The following is a 20,065-nucleotide window of genomic DNA, read 5'->3' as shown; positions in this document are numbered from 1 at the left end:
TGTAGATTGGTACCAGCGTTTAAAACACCCCCAGTAGCGATGGAAGAGGTAGAAGCGCTGATAATCTTATTGGACATCGCCTGATTCGCGATGGGTTCCGCGTTTAACGCCGCTTTTGGGTGTCCTTGTTGTGGCGGCTCCAGAGACCCCGCTTGATCACGCAGTTTCCCTGAGAACTGGCTAACAGCGCCCGTAGTTCCTTCTCGCTTGATATTAGAATATGTGGCGGGCGAAGTCTTTTGGCTGACAAGTTGCGATTCCAAAGAGCCCACTAAGTCGCTTACAGCTTTTTCGTCTACCTCATTGAAGAGCATGTCCTCCAGTGGGTCGGAGGCTCCCGCCATCTTTGATGATAGACCGTTGTGCAAATCGTAATTTAGAATGTACGCATGCGCGTGGGTTTCAAACGTAGAAATAGAATTTCAAGAAAGGACCCCCAAACTACGTTTATGAAGATTTGCGCTGCCTATTGCACCTCAACGTTTTTCATTCTACATGACACCGTACAGTAGTGCTTCAAAACATGTATCATAAAGATATAGAAGGGATCAAATAGGCATACTAATCTGCAAATCAAAGCTATATAATTATTGTTTATATTTAGCAGACATGTTCCAGACTTTGGTGAAACATCGCGAGATTTGGATTTCCCGTTTGCCCCCGTGTTTAGAAAGACGATGAAAAATGAGGTAGCCATATTGTAGTGGAGGACCAAAAATATAGCAAGTCAGAGAAACACAAAACAGAACTAGCCAAAGTTAAATTATTCAAAGAAACGTTCAGTTGGGAGGGAGATATTTGGCAATTTAGCCATCTAAGACAGGGAAGACACCATGAGTGGAGGAACCCCTTATATCGGGAGCAAAATAAGCCTAATCTCGAAGGCCGAGATTCGTTACGAAGGGATCCTCTACACTATTGATACTGAGAATTCGACTGTCGCACTTGCAAAAGGTAAATAACTCGTGAAAATAATAATGTGTCAGCACTGTTGTGCACCAACTAAATACATACAGAGATGCCTCTAAACAAACGCAATTTCTTCACACCTTGTGGATTGTTATTGTTTCCTTGCTGTTCTGAAAAAGTTGTCTAGTTAGCTAACAAGCTAGCTAATTGACTAGCCAGCTAGCTAAAGTGATGCTTCAAAGGATTTGTATAATTTCTGCCGGAAGCAGTAGCTTTGAATGTAGCGCTCGCGAGCCAAAACAGGTCCCCGAAAATTGCGCACTACGTCATCCATTTTTTGTTTTATTTTTATATTTAACTAGGCAAGTCAGTGAAGAACAAATGTTTATTTACAATAATGGCCTAACCCGGATGATGCTGGACCAATTGTGTGCCGCCCTATGGGACTCCTAATCAAGGCCTGTTGTGGTACAACCTGGAATCGAACCAGGGTCTGTAGTGACTATCACTGAAATGCAGTGCCTTAGACCGCTGCGCCACTCTGGGAGTCCCAAATATCATTTCATAGTAGTTAAACAAATTCCAATTCTTACAAAATGTTAAGAATTTGTAAATGCTTAAAGAGATGCTTCAGAGATTTTGTATAATTTATCTGTGGACTGCACCCACTACGCATCACCACTAACATTAAGCTAGCTAGCAACTTCCTTCACCGTAACGTTTATAGAATTGCACAGCAAGAGGTACCAATGCACCAAGTCTGGAAACAACAAACATTGAATAACAAAGTAAGCTTTATGTAACATTTGAGTAGGAACCCATTACACCTCTTTGTTTACTAACAGGACCCTGAACAGCTTCCCCCCCCAGACTTCTAAACAAGACTGCTAAAAAGCTAATCAAATGGCTACCCGGGCTACTTGCATTGACCGTTTTTTGCACCAACTCTTTGCCCACACTGGACTTTACCCACACACTTGCATTGACACCCCAACACACAGTACATACGCCCACACACAAACATGCATACTGACGCCTTACACACACTTTCACACTCGCACATATGCTGCTGCTACTTTTTTATCAATCCGGTTGCCTAGTCACTTTAACCCTACCTATGGCTACCTCAATTACCTCGTACCCCTGCACATCGACTCGGTACTGATACTTTCTGTATGTAATCATGTTATTTTCTACTCCCTATATATAGCCATGCTATTTTTACTCATTTTTATTTGTTATTTACTGTGTTTATTCCTTGTGTCACTATTTTTATAGAAATAAATCTTATATTTTTAACTCTGCGCTGTTGGAAATGGACCCGTAAGTAAGCATTTCACTGTTAGTTTACACCAGTTGTCTATGAAGCATGTGACAAATAACATTTTATTTGAAAGCAGTGCTCAGCAGACGGGGACGAAGGACACTACTGGTGTCCCCTAGCAAGCTAGCAGCTTACTTATTCTTTGGTGGGATTTTTCGCCGGTTTGCATCCAACATTATTGGTGCATTACCGCCACCTACTGTGCTGGAGTGTGGGCCAGAGACGGCGCTAGCTGCCTCAATGCAATGGCAGTGGGCGCGGCATGTAGTAACCGCAGTCCGCAGATAGACATTAATGACGATTTCAGCCAGTAGTTTTGTCACGAGACAAAATGGGTCCCAGAAAACTACTACGTCATCCATTTTGTATTGTATATGTTACGTCCTGCAATTATCTTTCAGCAATTCGTATGATACTTTACGAATTACAATTCATACAATATGTTATGAATTTGTAAGTGCTTAAGCTCCCGGACTGCATTAGCTACCTGGTGATGTAACTTGTTTTCTAGTTAGCAAGCTAACCATGTTTATTTTAAGTACATGCTGAGAGTATCATGTAACCTTACCATATGATGAAGTAACAGTGCCGTAGCGTGACAACTGCATTGCTAACATTCACAAGCAACTCAACATCAGCTTGTTGAGGAGTGATTATGCTGGATTTTGGCAATTTGCCAGCCTCTAATTTGTGGCGCTGTTCTGAGTAATATGACTGGGAAAACTGGTGCCAGCAAGTTAGTAGCTAAGCTGAGATCAAAATCAGACTAGCTATGTATTTCAGTCAGTGTTTCCAGGTTGTGAGGGTTAAAGTGGTGGTTGTCATTGAACATTCACCTAGCTGAAACTAAAACTGCACCACTAATTGTAAGTAACTCAACAATCTTCCTGATCCTAGTAGGAACCTGTGTACTGTATGTAAGCGACCCACAGGATATCTAACTTTTGTTTATGGACAAATGTGACTCATTTCAGGAAACTAGGCATATGTCGCGGGTCACCACTTCACAGGAGAGCCATTTGAACCTAAACTTTTTTTATATTTGTTTTTGCCAGAAATGTCTTCTGGAATATAAACTTTCATGTGTCTTAATAACAGACTTGTATGCCGTCTGTAAATATGAATAAAATGGTTAAATTATTAGCCTAGTTGGCTTAGCCACAGAAAAAGACAGCAACCTTCCAGCTAGCCATGATTGGCTGAGATAATGAGTGGGCTGGACATGCTGAGAGATGAGTTTAGATCGGTCTGCCATGTAGCAGACTTCTCTCTGTTTGAGCTGGTCAGTATTTGTAGGTAATCCTGTCAAACGCGGCTTTAGAACTAGAGAAGTGTTGCTCTCCACATTCTGGAAGACAGACTTTTGAAGTAAGTGGAACTCGAGTGGAATTTGAGTATGATAGCTAAGGAGATGGAGAAAACACCTGTCTCTGGATTACATCTTCAAACTAAGGGCAACCATAGCATCCGTGACCGGGAGAAGCATCCATCCATGATGTATAGATAGTCTAGCTAGCTACATTTTCTGATTTTACAAGTTTCTAATTTTGACAGTCGTTTTCATTGCTAGTTGGTGTACTGCTAGCTAGCTAGAGTTAGCTGTCTTGCTAGTTAATGTTGTGTTTGATCTGTGTAGTAATATTATTCGTATCTCAGAGCCACTTGCCTTTCTAGTTATAGCCTAATGTTAGCTAGCTAACATTTGAACCTGGTTGGTTAGCTACCTGCAGATTCATGCAGGCTAGTAATGTCATGAGTTAGGATTATGGTTCATTGTTTAGCTAGCTAGCTACGTGTCTTAACAAGACTCCACTATGCAAGTATCCATTTCAATAGGGCGTGTAAAATGGTCAGTGAGCTTTTCTCTCATTTGTGTTTGAAGTAGCTAGCCAACGTTAGCCAGTAAGCTTGGGTGCTTGACTGCTGCTGTTAGGACAGAACACTCAGATCAACCCTTAAAGAAATGGGTTGGGCTAATGCTTAATAGGGTGTGAACGATGCTGAATGGGTGTAGACAAAGAGCTCTCCAGTAGGTACCAAAACATTCAAAGGCTAAGTTTATCAACTTTCAAAGCAGAATTGCTTTCCCATTGTTCCTCAACTGTAGTGTAATGATGTACAATTTTCTAGCTCTGAGTCTCTACTTTTATTCAATGAATAAAAATAAAAAAACACTATTTCAACTTTTGTTATGTAAGATCGAGCTGGTCGGTCACATATTCAATCTCTTCATATCCCCAGTCTGTTGTCCCCACTTGATTCATCATGTCCACCATTGTTCAAGTGCCCAAGAAATTGAAGGTAACTGAATTAAATGATTATCGCCCCATAGCACTCAGTTCTGTCATCATGAAGTTCGAGAGGCTAGTTAACCTCTTACATCTAGATGTTCCGCTAGCGGAACACCTGCTCCAATATCCAATGATAGGCGTGGCGCGAATTACAAATTCCTCAAAAATACAAAAACTTCAATTTTTCAAGCTAGCATATGTCACAAAAAACAAAACCACAGCTAAATGCAGCACTAACCTTTGATCTTCATCAGATGACACACCTAGGACATTATGTTATACAATACATGCATGTTTTGTTCAATCAAGTTCATATTTATATCAAAAACCAGCTTTTTACATTACCATGTGACGTTCAGAACTGGCATACCCCCCGCAAACCTCCGGTGAATTTACTAAATTACTCACGATAAACTTTCACAAAAAACATAACAATTATTTTAAGAATTATAGATACAGAACTCCTTTGTGCAATCGAGGTGTCCGATTTTAAAATAGCTTTTCGGTGAAAGCACATTTTGCAATATTCTGAGTAGATAGCCCAGCCATCACGGCTAGCTATTTAGACACCCACCAAGTTTAGCCCTGACGAAACTCCGATTTACTATTAGAAAAGTTTGATTACCTTTGGTGTTCTTCGTCAGAATGCACTCCCAGGACTGCTACTTCAATAACAAATGTTGGTTTGGTTCCAAATAATCCATAGTTATATCCAAATAGCGGCGTTTTGTTCGTGCGTTCAAGACACTATCCGAAGTGTAAATAAGGGTCACGAGCACGACGCATTTCGTGACAAAAAATGTCTAAATATTCCATTACCGTACTTCGAAGCATGTCAACCGCTGTTTAACCTCTCTGGGCTAGGCGTGACGAATTCGTCCCACCTACGCAACAGCCAGTGTAATCCAGTGGCGCGATTTTCAAATACCTTAAAAATCCTATTACTTCAATTTCTCAAACATATGACTATTTTACAGCTATTTAAAGACAAGACTCTCGTTAATCTAACCACACTGTCCGATTTCAAAAAGGCTTTACAACGAAAGCAAAACATTAGATTATGTCAGCAGAGTACCAAGCCAGAAATAATCAGACACCCATTTTTCAAGCTAGCATATAATGTAACAAAAACCCAGAAGACAGCTAAATGCAGCACTAACCTTTGATCTTCATCAGATGACAACCCTAGGACATTATGTTATGCAATACATGCATGTTTTGTTCAATCAAGTTCATATTTATATCAAAAAACAGCTTTTTACATTAGCATGTGACGTTCAGAACTAGCATACCCCCCCGCAAACTTCCGGGGAATTTACTAACAATTTACTAAATTACTCACGATAAACGTTCACAAAAAGCATAACAATTATTTTAAGAATTATAGATACAGAACTCCTCTATGCACTCGATATGTCCGATTTTAAAATAGCTTTTTGGTGAAAGCACATTTGCCAATATTCTAAGTACATAGCCCAGCCATCACGGGCTAGCTATTTAGACACCCGGCAAGTTTAGCCTTCACCAAAATCAGATTTACTATAACAAAAATGTTATTACCTTTGTTGTCTTTGTCAGAATGCACTCCCAGGACTTCTACTTCAATAACAAATGTTGGTTTGGTCTCAAATAATCCATCGTTATATCCGAATAGCGGCTTTTTGTTCGTGCGTTCCAGAAACTATCCGAAATGGTAAATCAGGGTCGCGCACATGGCGCAATTCGTGACAAAAAAATTCTAAATATTCCATTACCGTACTTCGAAGCATGTCAACCGCTGTTTAAAATCCATTTTTATGCAATTGATCTCGTAAAAAAAGCGAAAATATTCCGACCGGGAATCTCCTTTTCGGTAAACAAAGGAAAAATCACAAAGACTGGGGCGGCCAGTGCACGCGCCTAAGCCCACAGTCCCTTGATCGGCCACTTGACAAAGGCGATAATGTGTTTCAGCCTGGGGCTGGAATGACGACATTCAGGTTTTTCCCGGGCTCTGAGAGCCTATTGGAGCCGTGGGAAGTGTCACGTTACCGCAGAGATCCTTTGTAATGGAATGAGATGTCAAAGAAAGACAATAAATGGTCAGACAGGCCACTTCCTGTAAAGGAATCTCAGGTTTTGACCTGCCATTTGAGTTCTGTTATACTCAGACACCATTCAAACAGTTTTAGAAACTTTGGAGTGTTTTCTATCCAAAGCCAATAATTATATGCATATTCTAGTTACTGGGCAGGAGTAGTAACCAGATTAAATCGGGTACGTTTTTTATCCAGCCGTGTCAATACTGCCCCCTAGCCCTAACAGGTTAAAATAAATTTTTATGCCATTTTTCTCGAAAAAAGCGATAATATTCCGACCGGGAAAGCGTGTATACGTACAAAGAGAGAGAAAATAAAAGCATGGGATCCCCTCGTGCACGAGCCTGAGTTTCATAGTACTGTGACCGGCCACTATCCAAATGCGCTACTTTTTTTCAGCCAGAGCCTGCAAAGCCACGATTCAGCTTTTTGCCGCCTTCTGAGAGCCCATGGGAGCCGTAGGAACTGTCACGTAACAGCAGAGATCCCCTGTATTGGATAGAGATAATCAAGAAATGGTCAGACAGGGCACTTCCTGTAAGGAATCTTCTCAGGTTTTGGCCTGCCAAATGAGTTCTGTTATACTCACAGACAGTTTTAGAAACTTTAGGGTATTTCCTATCCAAAGCTAATAATTATATGCATATTCTAGTTTCTGGGCAGGAGTAATAATCAGATTAAATCGGGTACGTTTTTTTATCCGGCCGTGAAAATACTGCCCCCTAGCCATAACAGGTTAAGGACCATATCACCGACACCCACTACAATTCTAATACCGCCCCAACAGTTCGGACAGCACAATTGCACTGCACACTGCCCTATCCCACCTGGACAAGAGAAATACCTATGTAAGAATGCTGTTCATCGACTAGAGCTCAGTGTTCAACACTATATTGCCTTCCAAGTTCATCACTAAGCTGAGAGCCCTCACTCTGCAACTGGGTCCTGGACTTCCTGACGGGCCTACCCCAAGTGGTGAAGGTAGGCAACAACCCCCTCCCTCACACTGATCCTCAACAAGGGCCCCACAGGAGTGCGTGCTCAGCCCCCTCCTGTACTCCCTGTTTTCTGAACACACAACAGTGGTAGGCCTGATTACCAACAACGACGATTTAACATACAGGGAGTATGTGAAAGCCCTGGCGGAGTGGTGCCAGGAAAATAACCTCTCCCTCAACGTCAACAAAACGAAAGAGCTGATTGTGTACTTCAGGCGACGGCAGAGCGAGCACACCCATCCACGTCTAAGGGGCCGCAGTGGAGAGGGTGAAAAGTTTCAAGTTCCTCGGCGTGCACATCACCTGCAATGGTCCATTCACACACAGTGTGGTGAAGGCGTACACACCTTTTCTATTCCTATTCTGACCCTACTTTCTTCCCACAAGGCAGAATCGCCGTCATACTACACACTGACCTATCCCACTTCAAGAGGAAAACCTAATGCAAGAATGCTATTCATCGACTACAGCTCAGCCTTCAACACCGTAGTGCCCTCAAAGCTCATCACTAAGCTAAGGACCCTGGGACTAAACACCCCCCCCCCTGCAACTGTATCCTGGACTTCCTCAAGGGCTGCCCCAAGATGCTGAGGGTAGGCAACAACACATACGCCATGCTGACCCTCAACACTGGGGCCCCTAAGGGGTGCGTGCTCAGTCTTCTCGTGTACTCCCTGTTCACGCTTGAGTGAGTGGCCGTGCACGACTCCAACACAATGATTAAGTTTGCAGATGACACAACAGTGGTAGGCCTGATCACCGACGATGATGAGACAGCCTATAGGGAGGAGGTCAGAGACCTGACAATGTGATGCCAGGACAACAACCTCTCCCTCAACGTTACCAAGACAAGGAGCCTATCTTGGACTACAGGGAATGGAGGGCTTCGGCTTGGCCCGAAGCCCTCCATTCCCTTTTACAGATGTACCATTGAGAGCATCCTGTTGGGCTGTATCAATTGCACCATCTGCAACCGCCGGGCTCTCCAGAGAGTGGTGCGTAGCCTAACGCATCAACGGGGGCACACTGCCTGCCCTCCAAGACATCTACAGCACCCGATGTCACAGGAAGGCCAAGAAGATCATCAAGGACCTCAGCCACCCGAGCCATGGCCTGTTTACCCCACCACCATCTAGGTGGATACTGTACAGGTGCATCAACTTAAAAAATCGCCACCAACCAGCCTCCGTCCAGTACCCTGCCATGAACCTTAGTCACTAGCCAGTCACCAACCTGTACTCTACCCTGCACCTTAGACTGCTGCCCTATTTACAGTGCCTTTGTGTTCCAGCCTGAATTTAAAATGGATGAAATGTTTTTGTCCCTGGCCTACACACTAACCCATAATGTCAAAGTATAATTTTTTTTGTAAATTTTTTACAAATGAATACAAAATGTAACGCTGAAATGTCTTGAGTCAATAAGCGTTCAAGCCTTAAGTTCAGGAGTAAAACTTTGCTTAACAAGTTGCATGGACTGCTTCTGTGCAATAATGGTGTTTAACATGATTTTTGAGTGTAACTCATCTCTTACAAATAATTGTAAGGTCGAGCAGTGAATTTCAAACACAGATTCAACCACAAAGACCAGGGAGGTTTTCCAATGCCTCGCAAAGGAGGACACCTATTGCTATGAGACTCAATTGAGCTCTGGTGTATCCTGTTTCCATTGGTCATCCTTGAGATGTTTCTACAACTTGATTGGAGTCCACCTGTGGTAAATTCAATTGATTGGACATGATTTGGAAAGGTACATGCATGTCTATATAAAGGTCCCAAAGTTGACAGTGCATGTCAGAGCAAAAACCAAGCCATCAGGTCGAAGGAATTGTCCTTGGGGCTCCGAGACAGGATTGTGTCGAGGCACAGATCTGGGGAAGGGTATCAAAAAAATTCTGCAACCTTGAAGGTCCAAGAACAGTGGCTTCCATCATTCTTAAATGGTAATTCCAAACTAAGACTCTTCTTAGAGCTGGCCGCCTGGCCAAACTGAGCAGTCAGGGAGGTGACCAAAAACCTGATGGTCTCTCTGACAGAGCTCCAGAGTTCCTCTGTGGAGATGGCAGAACCTTCCAGAAGAACAACCATCTCTGCAGTACTCCACCAGTCAGGCCTTTATGGTAGAGTGGCCAGACGAAAGCCAGTCTTCAGTTGAAGACACATGACAGCCCCGCTTGGAGTTTTCCAAAAGGCACCTAAAGGACTCTGACCATGAGGAACAAGATTCTCTGGTCTGAGGAAATGCCAAGCGTCACGTCTGGAGGAAATCTGGCACTATCCCTATGGTGAAGCATGGTGGCGGCAGCATCATGCTGTGGGGATGTTTTTCAGCGGCAGGGACTGGAAAGTTCGGGGGAAAGATGAACGAAGTAAAGTACAGAGATCCTTGATGAAAACCTGCTCAGGACCTCCGACTGGGTTGAAGTTTCACCTCCAACAGGACAAAGACCCTAAGCACACAGCAAAGACAACACAGGAGTGGCTTCGGTACATGTCCTTGAATGTGCCCGGACTTGAACCCGATCGAACATCTCTGGAGAGACCTGAAATGGCTGTGCAGCGATGCTCCCCATCCAACCTGACAGAGCTTGAGATGATCTGTGGAGGAGAATGGGAGAAACGGGTGTGCCAAGCTTGTAGGGTCATACCCAAGAAGACTAGGCTGTAATCGCTGCCAAAGGTGCTTCAACAAAGTACTGGTCTGAATACATGTGATATTTCAGTTACTGTATTTATTTATTTTATTTACATTTGCTAAAATTTCTAAACCTGTTTTCGGTTGGCTTTGTGGTGTTTGTGTGGATTGAATTTAATACATTTTAGAATAAGGTTTAACGTAGCTAATTGTGGCAATGTCAAGGGGTCTGAATACTTTCTGGCTGCTGTGTGTGTCGATAGAGAAAAAATATGAAGGTGTTCTTAATGTTGTGTACACTGTATATATTTCGGACATACATTGGTCATTCTTATTTTGAGGATTTGTGTGTAGTGTTGTATTACTGCACTGTTGGAGCTAGAAACAAGCATTTCCCTTCGCCTGCAATCTGTGTACATGACCAATAAACTTAAATTTGATGTCACTACTTATGCTAACTGTATGTTTTGACTTTCCTCCGTAGTTCGCTCTTTTGGCACAGAGGATCGGCCCACCGATAGGCCCATCCCGCCCCGAGATGAGATCTTTGAGTACATCATCTTTCGAGGCAGTGACATTAAGGACCTGACTGTATGTGAGCCGCCCAAGCCAACATGCTCTCTCCCTCAGGACCCGGCCATCGTCCAGGTAGGGGCAGCTTCTCCCAACCCCAAAGAAATTAAATATCCAAAGTACACCCATGTGAAACAAAGACACAGTCGAGTCAGTCAATTTGCATTGCCATTCCACTATACAAAAGCAATATAGTTGTCTTTCCATTGCGCTGTGTACTGATATTTGGCTTGATCACCCTTTTTCTCCTCTCCAGTCGTCCATGGGTTCGGCCCCTCTGCCTGCTCCTGCCGCCGCATCAGCACCGTTTCAGTCGGTGGGCTCCTACGGCCTATTCAACCGAGCCCCGGTGCCCCCGTACAACCAGTTCAGCACCAGCCCCCTGGTCTCCCCGCAGTTTGGCGCCGTTGGTGTCGGTAAGAGCCACAGCAGCACGAGGCCTGGATATGGTGAGGAAGTGATTGCTAGCTAAGTTAATGTCACGTGTTCAAGGTCTATCAGTTATACTTTACTAATGTCAAGTGTGTTTTAAGGCTGATATTAGTCCCGTTAAATGTTTGTCAGTCACATTTTACAAATGTGTGCTAATGCTATGCATTGAGTCAACTACCTGTGAAATGCAGGTAGATATTAGTCTACGTTTTAAGCCAACTGTCAGGAAAGAACATAGTCCTGCATGCTTTCCAAGGGTTGCGGGTCTCCATGTGGTCCATGGATCTGGTTGGCCATGCCACAGGAGCAGAGGAAGTTTGGACTGTAGGCTCCACTATTGTCAGTCACTTTCCTTGTCTCCCCTACACTTATTAGACACTCAAAAAGGAACACAGTACACACTAAATAGACTCTCACTATGTAGTTTCTCAATTAGACAGTACCACTCGCCATGTCTGCTCTATTACACTGATTCTAATCAATCAGGATCACAGGTCAGGAACTCGCCAAATCATGAAATGAGGCCAGTTGGAACGTATACTATCCAGAGAGGACTCTCCACCTTGTGCCGTTGCCCTAAATACTCTACACCTGCTGTTCCTCTCCATACAGGAAGATCAGTCCCCTCCTTTGGGAGTGACACAAGCTCAGCTGCACCCCAGTCTCAGAGCAGTGCTATTGGCGCTGCTCTCCCCACTGATTCACGCTCTCTGGGTACCACTACTACCCTTGTATCTAAAGGTAAAAGAAGGAAACCACTGTGGTATTTATGCATGTTAGGCCTGTGTATAGTCTTGTGAAGAGCACAAGGAGGTCAACCTATACTGCTTTGGAATACTAGAATGTGGATCAGTACGAGAATGTCTTCTCAAATAACATAACGCTTTTCACAACACGTAACCTGCATGTCTTCAACATACTGTATTATGTAGGTTTGTTGTCAACTCCACTACGGTTCAAGATTTTGGTGTCACTTACAAATGTCCTTGATTTTGAAAGAAAAGCACTTGGAAACGGCTTTTCTTTTTTTTTTAATGGAATATCTACATAGATGTACAGAGGCCCATTATCAGCAACCATCACTCCTGTGTTCAAATGACACGCTGTGTTAGCTAATCCAAGTTTATCATTTTATAAGGCTAATTGATCATTAGAAAACCCTTTTGCAATTATGTTAGCACAGCTGAAAACTGTTGTTCTGATTTAAAGAAGCAATAAAACTGTCCTTCTTTAGACTTGTTGAGTATCTGGAGCATCAGCATTTGTGGGTTCAATTACAAGCTCAAAATGACCAGAAACAAATAACTTTCTTCTGAAACTCGTCAGTCTATTTTTGTTCTGAGAAATGAAGGCTATTCCATGTGAGAAATTGCAGAGAAACTGAAAATCTCGTACAATGATGTGTACTACTCCCTTCACAGAACAGTGCAAACTGGTTCTAACCAGAATAGAAAGAGGAGTGGGAGGCCCCGGTGCACAACTGAGCAAGAGGACAAGTACAATAGTGTCTAGTTTGAGAAACAGATGCCTCACAAGTCCTCAACTGGCAGCTTCATTAAATAGTACCCGCAAAACACCAGTCTCAATGTCAGCAGTGAAGAGGTGACTCCAGGATGTTGGCCTTCTAGGCAGTTGCAAAGAAAAAGCCATATCTCAGACTGGCCAATAGAAAGAAAAGATAAAGATGGGCAAAAGAACAGACACAGGACAGAGGAACTCTGCCTAGAAGGCCAGCATCCCGGAGTCGCCTCTTTAAAAACAAGGACATTTCTAAGTGACCCCTAACTTTTGAACGGAAGTGTAAATCTGACTCTTGATGGGCCAGTGTTGAGTAATTGTTGTCTCAGCAGTGTTGAGTATCCCAGTGTAACCCCAACCCCTCTTTTTTCCCAGCCCGCACTAGCCCCTCTCTGGACCCTCTGAGGAAGAGCCCCACCCTAGAGCAGGTTGTCCAGGCCACCCCGTCGGGCCCCCCAGCCCCTGGCTTGGGCCGCAGAAGTCCCGCTCCCGGCCGCACGGCCCCCTCGGCTGCGTCCACCGGCCCCGTCCACCAAAAGGCCCAGCAGCACCACCACCATATCCAGGACGGAGGTGAACCCAGGAGGACCGGTGAGACTGTCAGTGGGGCCCGCAGTAACCAGGCCTGGCCTGCGCTCCGCAATGCACCGATCTCTCATCAACACCACACCACTGCCGTAGATAGGGCTTCCACTGCAGGGCTTATGCACTCTATCTTTAGCGCCTCAGGTGAGACCTATCGGACGCTTTACCTGTATGTTTTATATTTTGCGGACTGCAACCCCTAAGCTAGCGTTTGTAAAAACCAAAAATGACCCGTCATGTTGTGATTGTAACGTTCTGTTCCAGAGGTTCTGCATTTGAACCAATTGTGCCTTTTTCTAAAGGTAGGAGTCTATAGTGTTGGGCTAAATCTCTTTATTAAAGTTGATCCGAGCTCTCTAAACTGAAGGACCGTACCATTCCAGGCACAGAGAGCCAGAAAGCACACAGACCAGAGTCTGAGCAGCAAGCGCCAGGTGAAGGCAGGGATGCCAGTCAACGGCCAGCAGGTTAACTGACCACCTCTGCTCTAACCGTCCTCTGAGCTCAGCTCCACGCCTATTCAGACTCTGCATGCCCTAGTGACTTCTACTCAAACTTTCGAACCCATGTTAATGTACACATCCCGTGTGCTGTAGTAGGTTACATAGCTGGTTACATTACATGGTCCGTTGCTTGCGACTGTCTGCATTGCTGTGCACAGATTGACATGCTCTTCATGTCAATAGAAGTAATGAGATGGCGATGGCTGCTGGGTAACGCTATTCATGCTTTATGGTTATGTGACAAATTCCAGCAGCACATCTGTCAGGGTTATAATATTTTGAAGTCTGTGATGGAAGGCAAGCCATTTGTGCTTTATTCTGTTGAGCGTATATGGTTATACCTGGGGTAGTTGGCTGTGCTCTCATCGACTAGCCTAGGATGCAGTGGAAATGTCTGCACACTTTAATTATTAATATTCTACTCATTTTGTGGTATTTAATTGTATTGTTTGTGGTGATTGCTACGTGTTTCATATGCTAACATTGTCTCTTCTGTTTCCCAGCTGGCTGCCCCCAACCTCAGAGGCGTGGTCGTGGTGGCGGACACCGCGGCAGGGGCCACTTCAACGTGCGCCGAGACGGGCCAATGAAGTTCGAGAAGGACTTTGACTTTGAGAGTGCCAATGCCCAGTTCAACAAGGAGGAGATTGACAGAGAGTTCCACAGCAAGCTCAAACTGAAAGGTACCGGAGAACAGTCGAAAAATGGGGGGCCCTGTCACATGACTCAACACCAACACTTGGTAAAAGAGAGATGATAGACTGATTTTAGTATAGTGTCCAGTTATGTGGATGTGCGCCTGCCACAACGTAATGGGCCATATTGAAGAAAGGTGTCTGACTTGTGATTTACCCTTTATATTATTGAGAGTAAATTATAGTGTGCAACGTCCTTTATTTTTCATGAGTGTCTGACCTTCAATATTATCCTACAGATGAGAAGACTGAGAAGCCGGAGAAGGCAGCGGTGAACGGGGAGGATAAGGGCGATTCTGGGGTGGAGACCCTGAACAGCGAGGGCAACGCCGATGAAGGGGGAGAGGCACTAACGCCTAACGTATACTATGACAAGTCAAAGTCTTTCTTCGACAATATCTCCTGTGATGACAGCAGGTAGGCTACAGCTGCCCATATCCATCCCAAAGCTTTTATCCCAGTTACCTCTTTGTCCCTTTGTATTGTTCATTCTCAATCATCTACAAGATAATATTTTTTTCCCTTGGGCATACCCAATACGTGATAATAACCATCTTCTATTCTGTTTTCTAGGAAAGCTGCAGAAAGATCTGGAGGCGGCTCTGGTTTCCCACGGTGCGTCTGTCTTCTCTCAGATCCATTCTATCCCATGCTAATGTTTTGATACTATACAATGTGGCGTTGTTGATACACGTACTCCATGTACTATACACGACCATTGTGGATTCAGTAAGGCACTGTCATCGTCCTCGTCCAACCACGGCTGAGCGTCTAATATTTTGTCATTGGCAGGGAGCGGAGGCAGACCTGGGCCGAGGAGAGGCGGATGAACTCTGAGACGTTCGGGATCCCCCTGCGTGGGGGTCGGGGCCGTGGGGGCTACCGTGGGCGGGGCGGCATAGGCTTCCGCGGGGGCAGGGGACGCTCGGCCAGCAGAGGGTCCTTCGGCCCCCCCCAAGGAGGCCACGGCTACAGGGGAGGATACAACAGAACAAGCCAGGGAGGACGGGAGTTCTCAGAGAACTTTGAGTACAGGGTAATGTATACGTTTGTTACCTATTAAGGTTGGGAATTGCCAGGGACCTCAAGATAAGATATTGTCACGATACTTAGGTGCCGATACGATGTGTATTGCAATTCTCACGATTCTATATGTATTGCGATTTGATACTGTGATTTCATTGCGATTTGATGTTTCAGACATATTGCTCACAATATGTCTGCTGCAGAGAGAGAATGAGTTTTAATCAGTCATGGAAATAAAAGTGCTGAAAACAAATTGGCTCCCTATTTAAAGATGGAGAACAAGCTATGAAGGAAAAATACTGGAGTTTGGTGCAGGTACAGCCAACTAGCCCAAAAATAATATTGTGATATGTAACTATTTGATTTGTTTTTCCCTCATCACTACCTTTAAGCACTTGTACATAACTTTAACCATACTGAAGTCATCAAAATTAAGTGTCACATTTTTGCCTTCCAGAAGGATAACAAGGTGGCCGCGTAATACAACTGGAGGACGGATCAACAGAGTTGCAACACCTCATGTTTAAAAAATAGTTTAGGTTGCTACTTTTGACTAAAGGAATGAAGATGTACTAGCTGTATATTTGTCACCAGCACTGGGTTAGACTGCTTGAATGCAACTTATTTTCCATATCTTTTAACAATGGAAATGATGCAATATGTCAAACACAAATGTCATGATCTCTTCAAAACTATTTCCAGGTGGCTTAATTGTGTATAAATATCAGATTTCAGAGGGATGTCATTTTTTTTTAGCAATTAGTTGTTTGTTTTTCTCCTTAACTTGTATTTGATAATATTCTGTCAAGTGTAGAAGGCTGTATACATGATCCTTCCAACTGAGGAGCACTGACATAGGTTTATTTGTTTGGATATATCCTGTTATAACTTCAGCGGAAAAATAGTCAGTGGGGTCCGTCAGTTACTTCCGTGTATACTACACATACCATACCTAGTCCGCTAGGCATCTATTTATCCCACTTCTCTAAATGGCAGAGCGTGTGGTTTTTTTGCTAAATATTCTCAACTTTTTGTCAATATTCTGTTTTTCATTTACTTCTAGCTCTTACTTTAGATGTTTTTATTAGGGCTTTAACAGTCTTCTGTTAACTCTGGTTTAAACCAACAAGGAATCATCTGTATTGTCTATTACTCCCATTCTACACTGTAGTGTATGGAGGATAGAGATGGTGCTAGATGTTAACACTTAGCTTTATTCTTCTGGTTTTGTGATATAGTTTAACTCTGGATGCGTAACTAGGAATAGGGAAGGATAAGTCAGAACTAATTTTCTTTATTTTAAAATGTTCTGTATATTGCCCTGTACTCAAGGGCTCCTGGTATTGTGTGACTAGAGTTGTATAATGCTGCTGTTTGCTACAGTTCTTTTTCTAGCGTCATCTACAAGAGCTAGCTAAAGCAGGCCATCAAAGTATGCTTCTTCCTGACAAATGGGCCAGTTTATCATTGGTTACACTTTTGTTTGTAACCTTTCTATGGAACTTCCAAAAATGTTGGTTATTCACTTTTACCTCTTTTTTTGCCAGGCAGTTGCTTCTGAATTGGTTAAAACCTCTTCCTGAATTCCCCATTTCTATCAAACAGGAATGCTAGAAATAATTTCACCCACCAACATTGCTTAGTAGTTGAGATGTCTGACAGAGAGAAAGTGTCCTGACTAAGCTCTTGATTCGATGCCACTAACTCTGTCATGGCACTGCATGGTGGTTGATAGCCTGCTGCAGCTACACAAGTGATGGCAGAAGAATTACTGAGTTAAGTACGTAGAATATTAGAACGAGGTGCATAGCCATTTGGTTTTAGCGAAATAGGCATTAGTTACATAGCAACATCGAAGCTATTTTTGGAGGATTTGAATGATCGGGCACAAATTGAGTAAAGGTTGGTTAATGGGAAGTAATGAACTTTGACTGAGTATTTAGAAAGGTACACACAGTTGCACTTTTACTATTGAAGTCGTTTTATAAAAAGGTGTCTTTTTGTTAATTTGTGTATACTGAGGATGTATTCCATTTCTGCTAACTGGATGACAATATGCATGAGTCCCAAATGTCACCCTATTCCCTATATAGTGGACTACTTGGCTCTGGTCAAAAGTAGTGCACTGAATAGGGTGCTATTTGGGACACTTACGATAATGTTATCATGGTAACTGCACAGTGCTATTTGGTGAACTAGGCGCTCCTTCATTTGAAAATGTACTAGATTTATTCAGAAGTATGTAAATGTCAACATCGCAAAATTTGAACGTCTTGTTAATTTCCATTGAAGGATAGTTATTCCATGGCATTAAGGCACTGTAGTGGAATGGTTTTTTGTTTATGCCCCCATTTAACTTTTGAAAGCTTCAGATAACTTAATGGTAACTTGAAAGCTTCAGGCAACTCAAAAAATACCAAACATCTACATACGACCCTCGTCTAATTTAGTTAGGTTGTTTAAGTCCTGCATAGAATTGTCTTTTCTCTTCCTATTATTTTGGCAATGTTACACGTTTGTCATGCATGTCACCTGTTGTAATTTGTTCAGATACTCTGTCCAAATACTAATTTGGCACCTTATCGAGGCATGCAGAAAAGTCAATAATGTGTTAAATGGGATTGGATGGGGGATGCTCAAATTCTCACAAGTGTCTTAGAGGCGTCTTGTCTAGGACGTAGGTTGGTAATGTAGAATTTGGTGGGATGGGATGAATCTTAACTGTATTGCCTTGATTCCTCTTTCCTTGCATGTTTCTCAAAACACTTTGGGAGAAGATCCAATATGCTTCAATGTGCTTTGTGAAGAAGATAATGAGGGAGGACATAAGGAATCAAGGAAATACAGTTGAGATGCACCTATAGGATCATGTGCCTAGTTCAGGAGGATGTCCTTTGTTTCCATTTCATGTTGGGTTGTAACAAAACAAATGCACAGAACACTGCATGAGGGTCCTGCACATCAGAAGCTGCAAAATCATGACCCAAAGCAATGAAGATACAATAACTTACTGAAATGTCTGTGCTGTGGGTAGTTTGTTTGCACTTCAAGATCTTTAATATACAGACTTAAAGGTTATTGTTTATTTGGGTTACTTTTCCTAACAGTCTCTGGTGTCACAGCCACGTGTTTTGTCTCTAAACCCAGCATGATGACCTCTCCTGTGGGCCTCAGTGGACTGGGGTTTTTTATTCAGAGCATACAATAAAAGTTGTTCATTACATTCTGTGTTGTGCGTTTTTCCTCCTTATGGTTTGAGTGTGAGTACCTGCTGAGTATTCCATTGCTTGTCTTAATCATTTTCCCCATTCGCAGCTCCCTCAAATAGAAATGGTCAATACCACCTGTGTGTTACCTGTGCCTTTCTTATTTCCCTCCCTCTGCTGTAACCGACAATGGTTGATATGTCTAGCTAAGCCAAATTAGATAGCAAGTTTAAACCATACGACCCCATGGGGTTGTCATCGGAGAGGGTGGTGGTGGGAGGAGACTGGTTGGGTGTCATAGTGACAATGCATGGGTCTGCCATTGGTGCATTGGAGTTATCTAGCGATTTCCTACTACTGCACTAAATTGGGGAGAGGCTATACGGACACGCCTGGTCCCCAAATTGATGACGTTTTAAAGCGCAGCTGAGTCTCAAGTGTGGAGACTAATGGATTCGGTTCAGTCAGTTGTCCTGACGAGCCCAGTGTGTTTGCTAGCTTGAAACAAACGCAACATGGCGCTAGATAAAACTTGTAAAATAAAATATTTTGCTGGGCGAGGGAGAAATAACTTGTAGTCGTGGTCACCATGACATGCCAATAAGCTAACATGACAAGCCGGTTCAATGCGATTGCCGATGTGAGTTCATTCCCACATGTGGTTGGTGGCACCTTAATTGGGGAAAACGGCATGTGGTAACGAGTGAAGTGGAATAGTATTCAAACACATGGTTTCTAGGTATTTGATGTCGTTCCATATGCTTCGTTCCGGGCATTATGAGCCGTTTTCCCCTCCGCTGCATCCCGATATGGAGACTTGTGTATGGGCAAGTGGGTGTCGAAAGGAAAATAGCGGGTGTGTCGATAGCGCTCTGCTTTTGGTTAGACAACAGAACAATTAGCCAGGTTTTACCAGATGTATAAATGTGAAGCATCCGGTTGGCCATTGTCTACTGTCGTCGCGTTTCCACACACTATTAAATATGTTGATGAGGAAGCCCAGTCGCCGGCAGTGGGAGAAGATGGAGTGAGATGGATTTTGGCCGACATTCGGCTCATTTTCTCATTGACAAAACATTTTATCTCAATACAGTTCTGTTTGCAAAACTACAATCTTTAACATAGTTTCCCAAAAATGGTGTCGTTTAGAATGAGTGCAATGATGAATTGAGCTGCTGCACACACGCGCTTCACAGACTAGAACGCGCCAACAGGATCTCGTGGCTCTGCCCACCTTGCTAGTTCTGCCCACCTTGCTGGCTCTGCCCACCTTGCTAGTTCTGCCCACCTTGC

General features: G+C 43.5%; 1 protein-coding gene across 6 annotated transcripts; it reads left to right on the top strand.

Annotated features, from left to right (window-relative positions):
• Positions 1–649: 649 nt before the first annotated feature.
• Positions 650–18,789, top strand: lsm14aa (LSM14A mRNA processing body assembly factor a). Of its 6 annotated transcripts, none has more exons than XM_014125597.2 (11): positions 650–954; positions 10,719–10,882; positions 11,064–11,223; positions 11,852–11,980; positions 13,133–13,486; positions 13,726–13,809; positions 14,349–14,528; positions 14,780–14,957; positions 15,114–15,155; positions 15,333–15,576; positions 16,024–18,789. In XM_014125597.2, the coding sequence occupies exons 1-11, from the start codon at positions 834–836 to the stop codon at positions 16,045–16,047; spliced, it is 1,680 nt and encodes a 559-aa protein (XP_013981072.1). In that variant the 5' UTR covers positions 650–833; the 3' UTR covers positions 16,048–18,789. The 6 variants fall into 6 exon arrangements, with proteins under 6 accessions (XP_013981072.1, XP_013981070.1, XP_013981069.1 ...); XM_014125595.2 differs by having other exon boundaries at positions 11,064–11,256; positions 16,027–18,789; XM_014125594.2 differs by having other exon boundaries at positions 11,064–11,256.
• The last annotated feature ends 1,276 nt before the right edge of the window (positions 18,790–20,065 follow it).

Source organism: Salmo salar, chromosome ssa10, assembly GCF_905237065.1.
Source record: "Salmo salar chromosome ssa10, Ssal_v3.1, whole genome shotgun sequence".
Taxonomy (NCBI): domain Eukaryota; kingdom Metazoa; phylum Chordata; class Actinopteri; order Salmoniformes; family Salmonidae; genus Salmo; species Salmo salar.
This window is presented reverse-complemented; position numbering and strand designations above follow the sequence as displayed.

Excerpts from the sequence above, each read along its gene's own strand:
- lsm14aa (XM_014125594.2), top strand. The coding sequence starts at position 834 with ATGAGTGGAGGAACCCCTTATATCGGGAGCAAAATAAGCCTAATCTCG. Across the intron at positions 11,257-11,851 it reads CAGCACGAGGCCTGGATATG|GAAGATCAGTCCCCTCCTTT; the intron begins GTGAGGAAGTGA and ends CTCTCCATACAG. Across the intron at positions 14,529-14,779 it reads CAGCAAGCTCAAACTGAAAG|ATGAGAAGACTGAGAAGCCG; the intron begins GTACCGGAGAAC and ends ATTATCCTACAG.